At 40.6% G+C, this 18205-nt stretch overlaps 1 protein-coding gene across 3 annotated transcripts in view; it reads right to left on the bottom strand.

The window, feature by feature from the left end:
- PTBP3 (polypyrimidine tract binding protein 3) overlaps window positions 1–18205 on the bottom strand; it is a 111857-nt gene that overhangs the window by 23626 nt on the left and 70026 nt on the right. For all 3 annotated transcript variants that reach the window (XM_059724622.1, XM_014596346.3, XM_059724621.1), the window contains exons 3-7: window positions 15283–15452; window positions 14085–14231; window positions 10859–11023; window positions 4893–5003; window positions 1415–1589 (exon numbers count right to left, since the gene is read on the bottom strand). In XM_059724622.1, coding sequence (XP_059580605.1) covers window positions 1415–1589; window positions 4893–5003; window positions 10859–11023; window positions 14085–14231; window positions 15283–15452 — 768 coding nt within the window. The remainder of the gene's footprint in view (window positions 1–1414; window positions 1590–4892; window positions 5004–10858; window positions 11024–14084; window positions 14232–15282; window positions 15453–18205) is intronic.

Genomic DNA, 18205 nt, shown 5'->3' with positions numbered 1-18205 from the left:
ATGAGGACCTACAAACGGCCCATAACTGCTTCGCTCGAGCATACCAATGCCTGGGACTGACCCTTAGCATCAGAAAAACAAAGGTGCTTCACCACCCTGCTTTGGGTCAATTAACTCCCCTGGCAAAGATCCTCACTTACGGACAGGAGCTGGAGAATGTTGAACACTTTGCATACCTTGGCAACCATCTCTCAAAAGGCAGCCAACATCCACAAGGAGATCCAACGAAGGATCTGATGTACCAGCTCCGCCTTTGGGACTGTATCATTGCATGTTCAATGTTCATAACGTCAGGACTTGAACAAAACTTTTGTTTTTTGGTTTGTTTGTTTTTTTATATAAGGCTGTAACCATAATTCTTCTCTATGGCTAGTAAGCTTGGGTAACCTACAGGGACCACCTGAAAAGCCTGGAATGCCTTCACCAGCGCTACACCTCTGGAGCAATCATTCTCAACTGAAGGATCGCCACCGCCGACAAAATTTATTGGCATCCAATAATGTGGATTCATTTACTACTGTCACTTTCCTTCAGGTGTCAACAGTCCCTTAATATAATGACAGCCTTCCAGTAAACAGGGAAGTTACTGGTGAATACACAGATGACTGAGGAGGCCAATATGAAATCCACGTTTGACTACAAACATGGCAAACAGTTCCGGGACGAAGAAGCTATCTGTTTTGCTTATTCGCCTCCATAGTGACAGTTTGCTTGAAATGGCTGATGCCTTGTCATATATTATGGTGCCACTGAGGACAATTCAGTGCTTGAGTCCTCAAAGATATTGATGTGAATATTTCATTTCTTCAGGTTTGCCTTCAAGGTGTTCCTGAATCTCTTTTTTTGCCCACCTCTAGAGCAGTGACTAATGGTGTGTTGAGTATGCTTTGGGAGCTGATTGTCAGGCATCCTTGGGACTTGTCCGGTGAAACAAAGCTGGTCCTGTATAAACATAGCTTCAATGCTGGTGATCCTTTTGCCTGAGCCAGAACACTGACATTTGTTCTTCTGTCCTTCCAATCGATAAGGAGGATTTTCCCTGAATATATGGCTGACGTTCCAAAGCTTTCAGGCATTTCCAGTATGTCATCCAAGTTTCACACCCATATAAGAGGGAAGAGATGACAACAGCCTGATAGATGAGAAGTTTGGTTTGGGTTCTGATGTCATGAACACTGAAGACATCATTTTGGAGACATCCAAAAACAGAAATAGATTTTATTTGCTGTTGAATACTGTCATCTATGCTTACTTTTTGGGAAAGTTGGCTACCCAGGTAAGGAAAATGCTTAATATTTTCCAAGAATTTCTCTTTAGAAACTGTTGGAAAAGCAGGTTGGAAACTCCTAAAGGACAGTACAACACTGAGCAACCAATTCTCCTTTCTATTTACCTAAAAGAGAGACTTCCTTACCAAAAGTGGCAGCCATGGTGGGATCAAGGGAGGGCTGGCCATCACCAGATGGAAGGTCAAGTCGAGTGAAATCTCTACTTTTGTCATTGTTGTATTTTACATTAAGGCTTGTTAACTTGGAGAAATCAATACGGAGAGTGCAGCATGCATTGTAGATATTCTGGCCGTCCAGAGCCTACAGAACAAACAGATGATAATTTTATAAAAAGGACTTTTTTTTCCCCATAGTTGTACCAAATATTAACAGCTTGATTCAAATATAAATCCACAGTAGTTTGCACATTCTAGCCTGACAACTGCACAACCCTTGGATTACCCAAACGTCTTCCCCTCTAATGCAGTGATTCTTAACGAGGCACATTGTGGTGCCTTGAGATCCTTTCATGGGTGCTGCGGGGTGTCATGCAATATAAGCCTTTTTATGTATGAAAACATGATTCACAAACTAAACCTAGATGTTTAAAACAGGAATCCATGTTGTAAAAAAAAAAAAAAATCTGACGTGTTGTGGCCTGAGTGCTTTGCAACAGAAAAATTGATGTATTATTTTCTGTTGCCAAACAATGGGTGAAAACTAAGAGCTGGCATTTTCTAAAGGGTGTCCTGTGTCCAATACAGGACTCCTTGGATCTAAAAAGGTTGAAAACTACTGCCCTAGTATATCAGCATAAAACAAGGTCAGTACATGTGTGTTACGTGTACTTGTCTATGCAACTTATAGTGCCTGGCTCCCTCACCTGAAGCTAGAGAGGCTCATGCTTTTTGTCTTATTGGTCCCACACCCAGTATGTGATTTTAGGTGACATCAGTTTTATATATATTATACATAGCAGTAGCCAACTACAGGAATTTGTGGATGTTGGATCAAGAGCTTTAAATTATATTTACACATTTATTAAACTGCCCACACTCTAGCAGAAATGGATAAATTAGCCATGTTTATTTTATGAATTGGTCTTGCTCTTTCAACATCACTGACGTGCTTTCTGCCCAGACATGCTGTTATTACCAAAAGCATAGAAAAATCACCCAGAGGCTACCTACTGTGGGTAGATTACCTATGATTTAGCTCTGTGGCATGTAAATAGGAATAAATGCATTTCCTTAGGTATCTTTAATGAAAAATGTCATTTCATAACCGGCTCCCACCTACACTCAAAAAAAATGCACTTTTCACACTTTGTATTGAAGAAACACCATCACTTGCAAAATTTCAAAAAATCTTTGTAAAGACAACAGCTTGATCCTCCTAAAATGTATATTAGGCCAGAACATGAAATAACTCTGACTGTTGTACATACAATGGATGACAATACCTGAATCGGTCTCAGGCTACATGTTCAATTTACAATGATAGAGAACTCCCTGTCCAAAAGAATTCAACAAGCTTTGTCTGCAAGGTCAATGGAGCCAGGCTTAGGAGAAGCACTGAGATAATTTTGCAAGCAAGAATCTAAAAACATCAGCAAAGAGCGTAAACAAAAATATTGGACTTACTGAGGTTTAAGTCTGCTCTAACCTAAGACAGGTATTTTTAGTAGAGCACGCACCAAAATATTTTTAAGTTATCAAGGAAAATACAGCCTATTAAGACATATGATCATGGCATCAAAATCACAATTCAAAGTGCACCATGACCAAGAGGCCAATTTACAAAGAGGTTATTTTACTTAAAAAGGAAATTTTACCCTCCTTTTTTTAAAAACATTTAAAATGGAATGCATGCCAGATAGAGCACCTACTTTTTCTGTAGTATTTAGCCTACTGCAATAAGTTAGCCACATCCAGGTCAACTCCCTCATCCTATATCCTATTCCCCCCTAAGATTAACTAACTCTATCAAAACAAAAGTCACAGGACATCTTACTCTGAACCTCTGTATTTCTTCATTTACAAAATTTTGCTTTTAACACAATGCTCTAATAGTCAAATCTACTGTGCATATTAGAGATTAAGTGGCTGTGCAAGCAGCCCAGAAATACCCCTAACAACTTACTAGTTAGTAGTGGTATATTTTCTTACAGAACACTTTTAATTCAGTAGCATTTGCCTACTCCTTAGTTTACCATGCGTCTTTGTCTACGAATACTGTATCTAGGCAATACCAAGTCAACACATACGGCAAACAAACTATGTTGCACAATATGAAGGGTAGGGAATCATACTAATTTTATAAAGGCAACCTGAAGGAGAATCCATCTCAGGATGTCTTTCCTTTTAGATTTTTAAAAGCTTGCCCCTCAAACTGTGATTTCAGGAAATGGCTCCATTTTCTCTACTTCTATATTTGCCTACTTCATTTGTAAAAAAAAAAAAATTAAGCAGGTCCAACATTTTTTCCATTGTTTATTGATTCTACCTTTTCTTTTTCAGCAAAACCAACATGCTTTTTACTTGAACACTAAACTGTGTACTTACCCTGCTATTTCTTCTCTTTCTATACACTGAAATACCAGAAAATATTACAGATAATAAAAAATTTGATGCTTTTGGGACTCAGCAGACAACACAGTCTAAAGAGGTACTATGAGGAATGGCAATTGAGTAGGTTCAGATTTTTTAATCCAAACTAAATGCAGGAATTGTATGTGGAGTTTCCAAAGGTAACAGAAACAAGAAAAATCCTGTACTTGATTTACATGTAGTTTATATATTGGTTGTCTGCTGCCAACAAACTGACACACTGATGCCTATGTTATTAGATGACAGATTTACAGCTCTGACCATGCAAAACATTTTTAAATTTATTAATATAACGTTTCACTGCAATGGAAACATTTTGGGGCAGAAGGAAACCAATACCAACTTGTAATTATAAGGACACTGGATTTTAAAGCTTTTGAAAAATGTTCCATGCCTATAATATGCAGGTATTCTTCATATAAATGGAAGCTTTAAAATGCACATTTTCACAAGTTAGAATTAATATCAACTGCAAACTTGAAATTGAAATGTTTAAACTGAAAAGTAATTGCTTATTAATCAATTTCCCCATGTGAAAAATCTAGCAGATGAAAACTGCATTCATCAGGTTAAAGACTCAAGGGATTTAGCTGCAAGATTTTCCAGTCTAGATGTTCAAACTGAAATTCTTTGCTTTAAAAATTGATAGAGAGGAAGTGTCAAGCTCGTTTTATTAAACCCCTATCATTCAGTTCCATTTCCTGTAACTAGTATTAGCCTCTCTCTATGTGACCTGGTAGACAGGTAGAATTCATCCAGTTTAATATGGCATGATCAGTCACAAAAATTACTAAGCTAAAGTAACTAAATTGGTAACTAAATTACTAAGTGTGTGCCACCCTCTAACTTGATCACAAACACTAAAACTATGTTATGCAACAAGAAAACAACAGAGTAACAAATATCATTAGTGCTGAAGACTACAGTCCACAGCAAAACACTTTACATGTAAATAATGGTTCTGTATTTATTTCACAATGACTAAATGAATCAGATGCACCCAGTTTATACCTACCATTTTGGCATAATGTGCATTCATTGGATCAGCATACTGAAGCAAGGCCTGAAACTGATTGTTCTTTGTGAAGGTGATAATCTTCAGGACAGTTCCAAACTTGGAGAAAATCTGACAGGGGAGAAATAGAATCGGGTCTTTTAAAAATCTGTACAAATCTAGCCAGTACCAGACCTAGACTCCTGGTGGCCCTGAGCCAACTTTTAGTATTTGACCCCTAATAATAATGACAATGGAAAAATACAATTTTTATCATTTTATTAGACGATGAATAGAAGAGGTAATGTAAAAAATTAGAAAATCTAATGTTCAAATCACATTTTTTTTTATAAAATGTTTATATAAACTCTACTCGGAGGCATTTTTTTTTGTTGCAGAAGCCTTTATCACATCTGCAGTATTGATCTCTTTAAACAGTTCGTTTTCAATTTATAACATTGCCAGCCCCGTATGTGCACAATATTAATATTTTTTTTGCAATTGTAATTTTTTTTTTTTCATTTTCAGACCCTCTTTCTGTCCAGTACCAGGGTAGCCACCCAGTTCATCCATGCCTGTGTCCAGGTCTGAATCTAGCTATAGTAAAAGACCAACATTTTAATACATGGGCAAGGCACATAAGGGAATCCACCCTTACCCCAGCCCTGGAATTATGTCCTCCTGGGAGTGTAGGGAAGACTAGGGTCTCCAATGGGACACTTACATGCCTGTACCAATGCCAGGAGCTTGGGGAACAAACCGAAGGAACTGGTCCTCCTGCTAAACAAGAATGACTATGATCTCATAGAGAGAAACAGAGACGTGGTGGGACTCCACCTATAACCAAGGCACAGGTATAGATGGCTATGCCCTGTACAGGAGAGATTGTGCGGATAAAAGGGGCAGGGGTGTAGTTCTCTATGTCAAGGAAAGCTACACGTTCCTGCAAGCTGACATTGGCACTCAGGGAGGACAACTGGAGACCCTCTAGGTTAAGATCTGCGGTGAACATGGCACAGGGGACACAATGATAGGAGTCTACTACAGACCTCCTAATCAGGAACAACAGCTTGACCAGGAATTTGCCAAAGAACTGGCTGAGGCTGCACGCTCTCGGTGCATGGTTATCATGGGAGACTTCAACTACCCAGACATCTCATGGGATCTCATGGCCAAATCCAAGTGGCCACAAAGCTTCCTCACATGCATGGACAAGCTCTATCTGACTCAAGTCTATGGACTGACAAGAGGTAAAGCACTGCTTGACCTGGTACTGGCTAAGAGGGATGATCTAGTCAGCGACCTAATAATCGAAGGGAAGCTGGGAGACAGTGACCACAAGCTGATCACTTTCACTATGCACCGCAAAGCTGGCAAGTCAATCAGCAATACACAAGTTCTCAACTTCAGGAAAGCTGACTTTGACAAGCTCAGGAGGCTTGTTGGCAAGGCCCTAAGGGACCACAACTTGAAGGGGAAGGGAGTTCAGGATGAGTGGTTGCTCCTCAAGGGAGCAATCCTGAAAGTACAAGCAATGTCCATCCTGTCTTGGAGGAAAGGTAGCAAAAGGGCACAGCAACCCCCATGGCTCTGCAGGGAACTTGTGGACCTCCTGCATCTAAAAAGAAAGACCTATAAAGGATGGAAGACTGGAATCATCTCAAAGGAGAAGTATTCTGCGCTGGTCCGGACCTGTAGGGAGCGAACCAGGAAAGCCAAGACTGCGACCGAACTCTAACTGGCTACAAGTATCAAAGACAATAAAAAGTCCTTTTTTGGATATGTGGGGAGCTGGAAGAAAAGCAAGGGTAGCATTGGACCCCTGCTAAACCAAATAGGATAACTGACACCCAGGAAAAAGCCAGCCTGCTTAATGGGTATTTTGCATTGGTTTTTCACCAACCCAAAGGGACTGCCCTGCTCAACATTGTATGGGATGGCCAAGGTGAGGGAGAACTGTTACTCTACATCACTGTAGACCATGTAAAGGAACACCTTGAAAGGCTGGACACCTTCAAGTCAGCTGGTCCAGACAGTTTACACCCCAGGGTACTTAAGAAGCTGGCAGGCATCATAGCTTAGCCACCAGCACGGATCTTTGAGAACTCGTGGCGTTCAGGTAAAGTACCTGAAGATTGGAAGAAAGCCAGCGTGGTACCCATCTTCAAGGAAGGGAGGAAAGTAGACCCAGGGAACTACAGGCCTATCAGCCTGGTCTCTATCCTGGGGAAGATCTTGGAAAAAATTATCAAAGAGACTATTCTTGACAAACTGGCTGATGGCAACATCCTGAGAGACAGAGAGCATGGGTTGTTGCGGGTAGGTCTTGCTTGACCAATCTCATATCCTTCTATGACCAGGTGACATATCACCTGGACAAGGGAGAAGAGATTGATGTCAAATATCTTGACTTTAAAAAAACTTTGTTCTGGTGTCCCATGGTCTCCTCATGGTAAGATTGGCCAACTGCAGCCTCATCTACATCACAGTCTGATGGCTGGGGAATTGGCTCCAAGATCAGATCGAGAGAGTTGTAATTGACAGAAGTAAATTATCGTGGTGCACCTAACCAGTGGGGTCCCCCCAAGGCTCCACCCTTGGGCCTATACTCTTTAACATCTTTATTAACGATGTAGACATTGCTGTCAGAAGCAGACTGGCCTAGTTCGCCAATGACAGCAAACTTTGGAGTAAAGCGTCCACGCCTGGTTGGTGATCCACACCGATCTCGACAGGCTCAGAAAATGGGCCGATGAAAACCTGATGACATTCAACACTGAAAAATGCAAGGTACTCCCCCTTGGGGAAAAAAAACCCACAGCACGCTTATAGGCTTGGCAGTGCTACACTTTCTAGCACCACAGCTGAAAGGGACTTGGGGGTCATGATTGATTACAAGATGAATATGAGCTACCAATGCGATGTCACAGCTGGTAAAGCAAGCAAAACTCTGGCTTGCATCCACGGATGCTTCTCAAGCAAATCCCAGGATGTCATCCTTCCACTGTCCTTGGCCTTGGTGAGGCTGCAGCTGGAGTACTGCATCCAATTCTGGGCTCCACAATTTAAAAAGGATATGGAAAAGCTTGAGAGAGTCCAGAGGAGAGCCATGTGCATGATCAGAGGGCACGAGAACAGGCCCTATAGTGAGAGGCTGAAAGCCATGGGACTTTTCAGCTTGGAAAAGCGCTGGCTCAGGGGGGACCTGGTGGCTGCCTATATAAGGGGTGTAACATCAGGATCTGGGGAAATGCCTGTTCACCAGAGTGCTCCAAGGGATGACCAGGTCAAATGGTCACAAACTCCTCCAAGACCATTTCAGGCTGGACATAAGGAAAAACATATTTACTGGCCAAGCCCCTAAGGCCTGGAATAGACTGCCTCCAGAGGTGGTGCAAGTACCTACTCTGGACTCATTTTAAGAAACATTTGGACCTCTATCTTGCTGGGATCCTTTGACCCTAGTTGACATCCTGCACCTAGGACAGGGGGCTAGACTCTATGATCTTCCAAGGTCCCTTCCAGCCCTAATGTCTATGAAATCTGTGTGTACATCTGTACAAACTTTGGCATAATGAAGCATATAGCACTGTTAGCCAGTGATTTAAAACATTCTGACAATTTTCAGTGCATATTTATTTTTGAAAGTATATAGAAAGTATTTAGGATTAATTGTGTTGATACACAGATTAGGTCTGCATTTAACAGATAACTACGTTTTAGATTAAATTCTGCAAAAAACTTGATAGCGATTAAGCTACTGGAGCTATAACTTTGGCCCCAACACAGAGCCAGGGCTGAAACTGTCACTGCCACTGCTTCCTGGCTGGGGTCAGAGCCACCATGTGCTCCATTGCCCTTTGGGCTGAAGCCAAAGCCAAATGGGTCGGTGGGGGGGAAAGCAGGCATGCCACAAGCACCACACCCTCTGAATGCTTTTGTAATGCCTTTCTCCTGTTCAGTTTGCTGCCCTGCTTTCTACCCTATCTGCTGCTCTGCTTTTGGCTCCCTGCCCTATCTGTCACTGTGTTCCCTGCTCCCTCCCAGATCTGTCACATGTCACACGTCAGAGGCTGCCTGTGCCATTTATGGCATGTGCACCTCAGGTTGGCCACCCATAATTTATACCCGTTCTTTGTTTTCTATCCTTAAACCAATTTCTGATCCACAAATGGACCTTCCCTTGAATCCCATGACAAACCAACTATATTTAGAGCTTTTGATGTGGAATTTCAACAAAGACTTTTTGATAGTCTAAATATAACAGTAATACATGAGCTGAACCACCCTGATCCACACACTTGTTGGCACCCACAAAAAACACAACCTCCCTTTAAAAAGCCATACTAATGTCTCTCCATATGCTGAACAGCTTTTTATTATAACTGTTTCTACCAGTTTGCCAGGAACAGAAGTTAGACTCACTGGCCTAAAGTTACTCGAGTCCCCTTCTAAAGCCCATTTATAGACTGGAATTGCACTGGCACTAGGGCAGTTTTTAGTAATAGCATACTACATTCAGTAGTTCTACAATTTCAGATTTGACTTAATTCAGAACTCTATAGAATAAATGCTATCAGGTTTCTCTTCAGTTTATTAAGTTCTTTTAAGACTTCATCTACTGACAAATTAGTATGGGACAGCTCTCAGTATACTTGGAGAACAAGTAATCGTATATGATGTCCCAATATTTGTGTAGTCTTAACCCTGATAAGATAAAGTAAGTACAGGTAAAACTGAAGATCCTGAACATACTAATCCCTACCTCTCCCCAGCAAGTGCAAAGGTTAAATCACTTTCATTTGGAAGTAAAGGCCTAGGCAGAAAAACAGAACATTTGTGATACTAATGGTTACTGTTAGAAGTGGTGGGCAAGCCTCTGATGGGACAAAGAGAGCACACAGACTCTGGTCAAGGACCCGAATGATGGCTTTGGAAAACTGTGCTGAAGCAAACGCTACCATTCAGGCGAACAAGAATCTTTGAAAGATATGCAAAGTCTCTATGGGACCCCTGACTAACTATGAAAGTTTACCTCTTAAAAAGTGCAGTAGGAATTGTTACACATTCCACTGGCAATAATGAAAACAGCACAGATGATTTCATGCAGCACCTCAAAAATTTACTCTTATAATTTTAAGGCAAAAACAAGCATAATGAAAAGAAAAAGTCCATAACCAAGTTACCCACTCTTAAAATGACTGCATGGTATAGTATAGCACTACAGAAGAGTTGATAAGGAAAAGAAACCTAATTCATAGAAGTCAATCCCAACTATGGTCTATTCCTATTGCAAACATACAATGTAGCTAAAACAGGCTATAGATTAGTAATAATCAAATGTCCAAAAAACTGAATACACTACCAAATAACTGCATTTGTTCTATTATGCATACAAATTAGGTTATTTACACCCAATTATTAAAACTAAGATAAAAGCATTTCAAATAAAATGAAAATTACAAGAGCTTCACAGGACAAAACCTGATAATAACACAGAATATTTGCATAATAATCGTGACTCATTTGGAGCTACTGCATGCTCAGGAATGAGCTGCTATAAAAATGGCAAAGTAAAACTTCAGGCCGTGAACCTAAAAGCTTGCAGATAAAGACATTTTTTGCAACTATTTAGTTGGTCTAATAAAAGATATCACCTCTGCCTAAAGTTCTTCAAATTAAAACTAACGCATTCCTGTTTGCTGCATGTCCACAAAAATCTATCTGAATTCCTTGAGCAAGGGAGTAAGAAGACTGAATGAAACCCTAAAAATGGCTAAGAGGAGCAATTTACTCTTTGTTCATTTTGAATGAAACTCGTTAAGGCACAGCATAGGGCTATAAAAATTATTTACCAATATGAAGTGGCGACCCTCATACAACTCAAGCACCCAGTGCAAGATTTCCAGGCTTAAAGAGCTGCCAAGATTTATACTAGTGTTCCGACCAGTCAGAATGAAAACAAACACGTTGTTTTCTCTCCTTACCTGATATAGCACTTCTAAAGTGACTGGATAGAAGAGGTTTTCCACAACAATTCGGAGAACAGAACTCTGGCCTGGAAGGAGCCCACCCTCAGTAGAAGGAGCACCTGTAAGGGCCAGGCTTCCAGACTGCACAGCATTCACTGCTTGCAATGCAGCTTGAGCTCTCTGAGAAAGGAGGAGGAACACAATGAGATTAGCTCACACACATGCAGGTAAATTAATATATATAAGGACAAGCAATTCCCATACAAATAAAGTATGAGAGTGCTGGGTGTTTAAAATCCAGAGAAAGTGATATTTGTATTTTGAATTATTTATTTCCAAAATACTGTACTTTAATAAATAATTCTGGGTAAGCAGTAGAGTCCAATTTTTCAGGGGAAAGTTATTCTATACTTGTAATTAAAAGTGCAAAAATGTAAAGAAATTGGCAATCCTTCAATACTTATTTTATTTATTTCTTAATATATTGTGCATTTCAAAATAATCTTGTGCGTCATTAGTCAATGTAAAGGTAAGCTAAAATTGCCGGACAACACATATCTGTCTTAGAGTAGCTTCTGGACACTTCAGAGTTCATATCTACATTGTGAGTGGGTTTTATATGCACTATTTAGTTCATCTTATAAAAGATATCACCTCTGCCCAAACACTTTGCCTGCCTTTTATGCTCAGACCAACACGGCTATCGCCTAGAGCCTTGAAATATGGAAGGTATCACGTTTTGCCATTTGAAATGGAAACTTCACAACGTGAAAAAGAAAAAAGGCAAATTTCAACAATCAGTACTAATTTTTAACATTGATTATGGCCCCCCAGCCTGGCTGACATCTGATACCTACAAGTAAGCAACCTGCTTTTGTTACCTGCAACCCTCCTAAATTTGCATTCCTGAAGAGCAGCATTCTGAAGCCTAGCTTTTTTCATACCAAAGGAATTTTCGACCATCTTTCATCTCTCTCACCATTTTTATTTTTATTTTTTTACCTGAGGAAGGATGTGCGTGTCTGAAAGCTTGCAAATAACTTTTTTGCAACTATTTAGTTGGTCTAATAAAAAATATTGCTTCTACACAAAGACTTCATCTACCTAAAGCAGCAGCCCAGCAGAGGCACTATGATCATCTCACTATGGAAATGAATATTTTGATTTCTGATACCGAGTTGTAACTTCTTTAAAAGGCAATGTATGCTACGCAGTTCTTCACACTTTGCAATTTCTATCTTGATCACCAGAAATACACACCACAACCAGCTAAGTTTGAAAGCCACCAAGGAACAATCTGAAAATATCAAATGAATCATTTCCAATGTTGCTTATCTCTATACTCTCATAGAGCAGTAAATTTTCTGAATGAATCATACAAGAATACAGGTAAATTCTTAACATGCTAGAACAGAGAATGGTGGATTTTATATATATATACACACACATATATACACACACACACATATATATACACACACACACACATATATGTATGTATGTGTATACACACACATATATACACACACACACACACACATATATGTATGTATGTGTATACACACACACACACACACGTATGTATGTATGTGTATACACACACACACACACACACACACACACACACACACAAATTATACAGTGTCAGTACCCTAGTCAGATCAGAAATAGCAGGATTGAAGTTACTCAAAAAACTATATTTTCTAAGCAAGCTAAGCCACAGCAACTCCTTGACAACAGGAAGCTCTGGCACTTCCACTTTTAGCAATGAATGCTGATTGGAAAATAAGATTAGTGCATTTTCCTGCTAGGAAGCTCATCCAGAAATCTAAGTAGGGAGCAATTAATCCTTAGACCCACCCCTAGGAGGATCCTCCTGAATCACATCTTCCAAAGTGGTTGGTATTAACAGAATAACAATCAGAATTGTGATAAAGCAAGAAGCAAGGGGGTGGGGAAGAAATCTTGTCTTTGTCTTAAGACAGTGTTGGCAATGTTTTGGAGCAAGGGGAACTTTAACAGAGCTTAGCTCCACGTGCAAGCCATTTCCAGCCTGGTCTGTAACTTCAGCTGCAGTCACCACTCTCCACTGGAGTGCCACCGCTCCTCCTGACTGCTGCCCTGCAGATGGTTGGATGACTTGGAGAACACAAGAAAAGGTGAAATCTCTCTCTACATCATTTAATGAGTGCTTGAACATGCTAGTTTCTGAAATCCTCCAGAGTTCCTCCCTGCATGGTAATGAGTGCAGAAGTCCCAGAAAGAGAGAAATTATCCCTTATGCTGAGATGAAAATTTCACACAGAGGAGGTATAGCTGTCTGAATCTCATTTTCTGTCCTAGCCTCTGTTTCTAAACTGGTTTGTCCCCTCTTTCCATATCCCATAATAAAAATCTATTCCTTAAAAATGACACTGCCCAAAGGACACAAGAATCTATTGAAGTCTTCAGAAGCCTTCCTGTAGAATACAGATTTGTCCTCTTATTCCAAAATTATTTTATTTACAGGTTCTATCAGAACGAGCATTTGGCAAATTCAAACGAGGGAAGCTCTTTCACCTGTTCATCTGTCCACATTCTTGAGCAAAACTGCTGCAAGACCTGGCCCCTTTCACCAATTCAGTGTACTTCTAGAAGAAGTGCATGAGATTGATTTGACCTCTTTTCTATTATTTTTTATTATGCTGATCTACCCAGGCAAGGATGATAAGGAGAAAGGCCAACAGAAATAATTTACTTCAAGGAAGGGCATTTAGTGTCACTATCTGTTCTATAACAAGAAATCCTCCTGAGGGTGACTGCTTCAGGATGGGAACACATGCAGGCTAGGAAAATAAACCAGCACACAAAAAGCTGGCAGAAGATGCCACCACCTCTCTGTTGGGTGCCCTATGGAAGCAGGACAAATTGATGCTGAAGCACCTCCTGTTACTTCCCAATTCCAAGTGAGAAGCCACTGCACTATTTGTTAACTACTACCAGTTACGAATTCCACCCGTGGACTTCCAGGAAAAAAGCTGAAATTACTAGTGTTTAAAGAAGCCGGTGCATAGCATTTTGCAGACACACAGAATGGCAAGTCTCCATCTAAAGAAAGATTACAAAATAATTATAATTAGGACTATCTAGACAAAGTTGGCTACTGAATATGTATCAACTGAAAGTAGTTCTTCAATGTAATGTTTACCAGTGCAAGCAATGTACAGTTCCATTCATTTTAGTATATAAACAATATACTTACAGCCTGGTTAGGTAGATTGTCAGTCTTAAGTTCTCTGTGATTGGAATACTGAATATAAACAGGCTGACTGCGGAGGTGAGGTGTAACAGGAGTGTAGTAGTTCACCATAGTAACAGCAGCTTCTTCAGAAGCCATTTCCAAGAAAGCCTGCAGTTAAAAGAATAACTTTAAAAACTGTTATATTTGCCAAAGAAAATGAAGCATCATTTGTCCCACTAATCTCCCTTTACTAAAAAAATCTCTCATGAAAGTATCAAAATGTTCTGATCAGTACTTGGACCCAAAATACTCTACATTTCTCAAAATACTTTCAAGACTAGCTGTTACTTTAGGATTAACCTCTAAATGCTTTACTTCCATTAAGAAAACACCAATCAAGTGATGCTTCAAATGCAAGGTAGTGCATAAACACAGGATTCTCCTAATATCGAGAAGGTCCTAGTTTAAAAAGATATTTTTGTCACTTCTTCCCCAACACTTCTAGATTCTGAATTCCAAATTAGTATTAGCCTCATATTCTTAGCTGGTTTTGTTTTGGGGGGTTGTTGGGGGGGGGGGGGGGGGGGTTGATTTCTTTTTCTTTAATACTGAATCATGCTTATACCATAATACCCAACATGGAACTTCAAAATATGCTAGTTGCCAAAAATGCAAGGGCAACTCCATTTACAAACACACACACAATATATATAAAACATGTGCATGTGTATGCATGTGTGATGGTTTAATATTTTATTTTCTCATACAAAACTGAGCATTCTTGCACATATATATATATATATATATATATATATATATATATATATATATATATACATATACATATACATATACATATACATACATATTATACACACACACACACACACACACACACGCGATGACTTCAGTATGTATATATTCCCAGGACCTTAAAAAACAGAAGCAGAATGCAGGGACCATCATATTGAACTTCAGCAATTGGCATACTGCTAATGAGTTTGACAGATTCTTGGATCCCAGTACCATCTCTAACTAACTAGTTATTTATATAAGACACTCCATTCACTCATTTTAGCACTAGGATAGTATATAAATAAGCTGATTATGTCCAAAGACATCACCAAAACAAGTAAGACCCAATCATGTCAGCCAAATGCAACATGAGTGATTAATATGAAAAACAACTGTAGATAAAACCTTAAACACAATTACGTACCTGACTTTTTCCCTTCAGCATCAAGAGATTGGTTACTTTGCCAAAAGGGAGACCTAATGAAATGACTTCCGATTCAGTGACATCATTTGGAATTTTACGCAGATGAAGGACACGAGAAGGGGAGCAGGGAGATCTGTCTCCTTTAAATTTCTTGTTGTCATTCCCATTAGCTAGAATATTAATAAGGCAGTAAAAACAAAAAACAAACAAAAAAAACCCACATAGTTACTAAAGAATATCCTACTGATAAAATAAATCAGATGGATTACTCATTTGAGTGGAATTAATTTGACCCATTAGCACTTCTAAAGAAAAGCAATCAATTTATAATTAGCAGATTAAAACATAGCATTTAGAGTAGTTTAAAGGTACTACTATACTCCATCTGTTCCCAATTTCCTCTGTGCATATTTTAGTTTTTACAGCTACAGGGCCAGAACTCTCCTCTACCCCTCTTCTACTTAAAACATGGGAATTACAAGTTAACTAACAAGACAAAAACATGCAGTTAAGGATAGTAAATAATATATACCATTTAATTCCTGTCTAGCACTCTTCAGCTGTTAAGTTTTCCTCCTGGACTATAAAATTGTTAGAATGGACACTGGAGTCAGGAACTAAAGCAACTAAAACTATGTTTTTTCTAATATTATGCAAAAGCTAGTATTGTTCCCCTGTGCTCATAGACAAGAAGTACCCATCAACAAATAGTAAGATGATGCTGAAAGTGCTAACAAATGCACATCCGAATAAGAGAAACATATCAGTCTTTGATTTTAGAATGGAATAGTGATTTTAAGTAGGGGTGCACCAATAGAGAGTTTTTGGGCTGAGACTGATGGTCAATTTTTAACGTGCCATATGGGGCAATATTGATATGCAGCCAGGCAGCATGGAGATTGGGATCCAGCTAATAAGTCTGTTGTGGAAGGGGCAAAGGAAGGGGGGCAGATTGAGGCCCCCGTAGTGAGGGAGGGAGTGGTGCTGGGGCAGGTGCTGCACAGCCAGGGTGGAGCAGGAGACTGAGCCACGAGCAGCTCATCTGGGGAATGCTGAGAAGTGGGGGAAAGTGGGGGGGCAGCTCCCGCTGCTGTACACATTCTTGAAGCGCATGGGGGGGTGGGGGCGGGGTACGTGCCCTCAGATCTGCACACGGGACAAGAGCAGGCTGCCAGTACGGGCTGGAGCCAGGGCGCTGCCAAGCTATTTCTGGCAAGGGGGCTGGGCCAGGGCTGTGCTCAGGGTGGGCAGTGGCAATCCTGGGAGGGGGCTACGAGGGAAGGGCTGCAGCCACCCCAAAATTTACCATAGCCCCCTCCCAGCACTGCTGCTGCCCACGCTGAGCACAGCCTGGCCCACAGCAGCAGCCCACCCCACCCTGCACACAGATCCAGGGGCATGCCCCCCCTGCCCTTCTGGGGTGGGCACAGTGGTGCGAGCTACCTGTCCCTTCGCCCCCCCAAATGAGCTGCTTGCAGATCTGTCCCCCACTCTGTCTTGGCTGTGCAGCACCTGCCCCTGCCCCACTCCATCCCTCACCACTGAGGCTTCGATCTGCCCCTCCCCCCACACCCCTTCCCTCACAACAGACTTACCAGCTGGACCCAGCTACTCGCCATGCTGCTGGGCTGCTCTCCTGGCCACTTGCATGCTGGGGGCGTATATTGGCCACATCAGCCAAAAAAAAAAAGCTGACTGTTGATGCAGTCAATTTTCCTTATATCAGTACCAGTCCAATATGGGACCATTGTAACGGTGCACCTCTAGTTTTAAGTTCATTTTGTATATTATGTAACATGTAATGTTACAAGTGTCTTATTATAAGCCATCAGCAATCAGCTGCGAGCAGTTGACAAAAAGTGTCTTATATTTCTTATAGCCTACCATGGCAGAGCTTGGTTTCTTAAAGGTACATCATAAACTGAAGAATGAACTGTAACATTTTTACTTGCTCCCCAGCATCTTATGTTCAAAACAACCTTTCTAAACTCTAGCAAAGTAAAACCAGTGCCTACTGGATTATGTATGCACTCTGTGCCCCCTAGCTACAAGGAGATAAAGGGCAGAGATAGCGTAAATCGCTTAATCCAGTCAATAATACAAAAATCCGAGAACTCCATGACAATGTGGAAGGAAGGTAAATCACAGAAGTCAGATGGACAAACACATCTCTAAGAAATTTAATTGCTGCAAGTCACAAGTGTTAGAGGTGGCCTGTGGGGCCCCTAAGGAGGCTAGAAATTCAGGGGGAGAACCCACTGATCAATCTGGGGTATGGAATCAGGCTAGGGACCCACGGTTGTGGGATAAGCAATGGCTGCACTAACCTCCACAACTCCCCAAAGGCTCTTGGCCTACCGCTAGAAGAAGATCCAGATCAAGCCCAGAGGTTGTTGTGGGGGAGAGAGTGGACAAGTGTAACACTTCTGCTGTTAATCAACTAGCTTCTTTGAGTATTTGTCCACATGCATTCCAATGTAGGTGTATAACTACCAGTCACATCAAGGAGGTGAATGATCAGAATCCTATCAAAATGAATGTAAAAAGTGTTTTCAAACCAGGCATCTGATCAAGAAGCTACCACAATGGAATTTTAAATCGGTAAATATGTGAAATGAACTCCAAGTAACTGTCCTTCAAATCTCAGAAATAGCGACCTCCCTAAAAACAAGCAGTGATGCTGACTGAGCCCTCTAAGGTGTACCTAAAGAGGAGGGGGCAAGGGAGGGGTTTATTTGATGAGAAAGAAATTTCAATCTATTCTGTAACTATTTGAGAGAGTCTGAGGGGAAACAGCTTGCCCTTTAGACTTATTTCTAAACTCATAAAGCCTACATGATTTACAAAATGCTTTGTTCTAGCAAGATAAAAGTACATACTTTTAAGAATATTGAGTGTGGAGACTTTAGCCTCTGCAGGAGAG

The sequence above is a fragment of the Alligator mississippiensis genome, chromosome 3, assembly GCF_030867095.1.
Source record: "Alligator mississippiensis isolate rAllMis1 chromosome 3, rAllMis1, whole genome shotgun sequence".
In the NCBI taxonomy this organism is placed as follows: domain Eukaryota; kingdom Metazoa; phylum Chordata; order Crocodylia; family Alligatoridae; genus Alligator; species Alligator mississippiensis.
The sequence above is the reverse complement of the archived record's forward strand: the minus strand, read 5'-3'. Positions and strand labels throughout refer to the sequence as shown.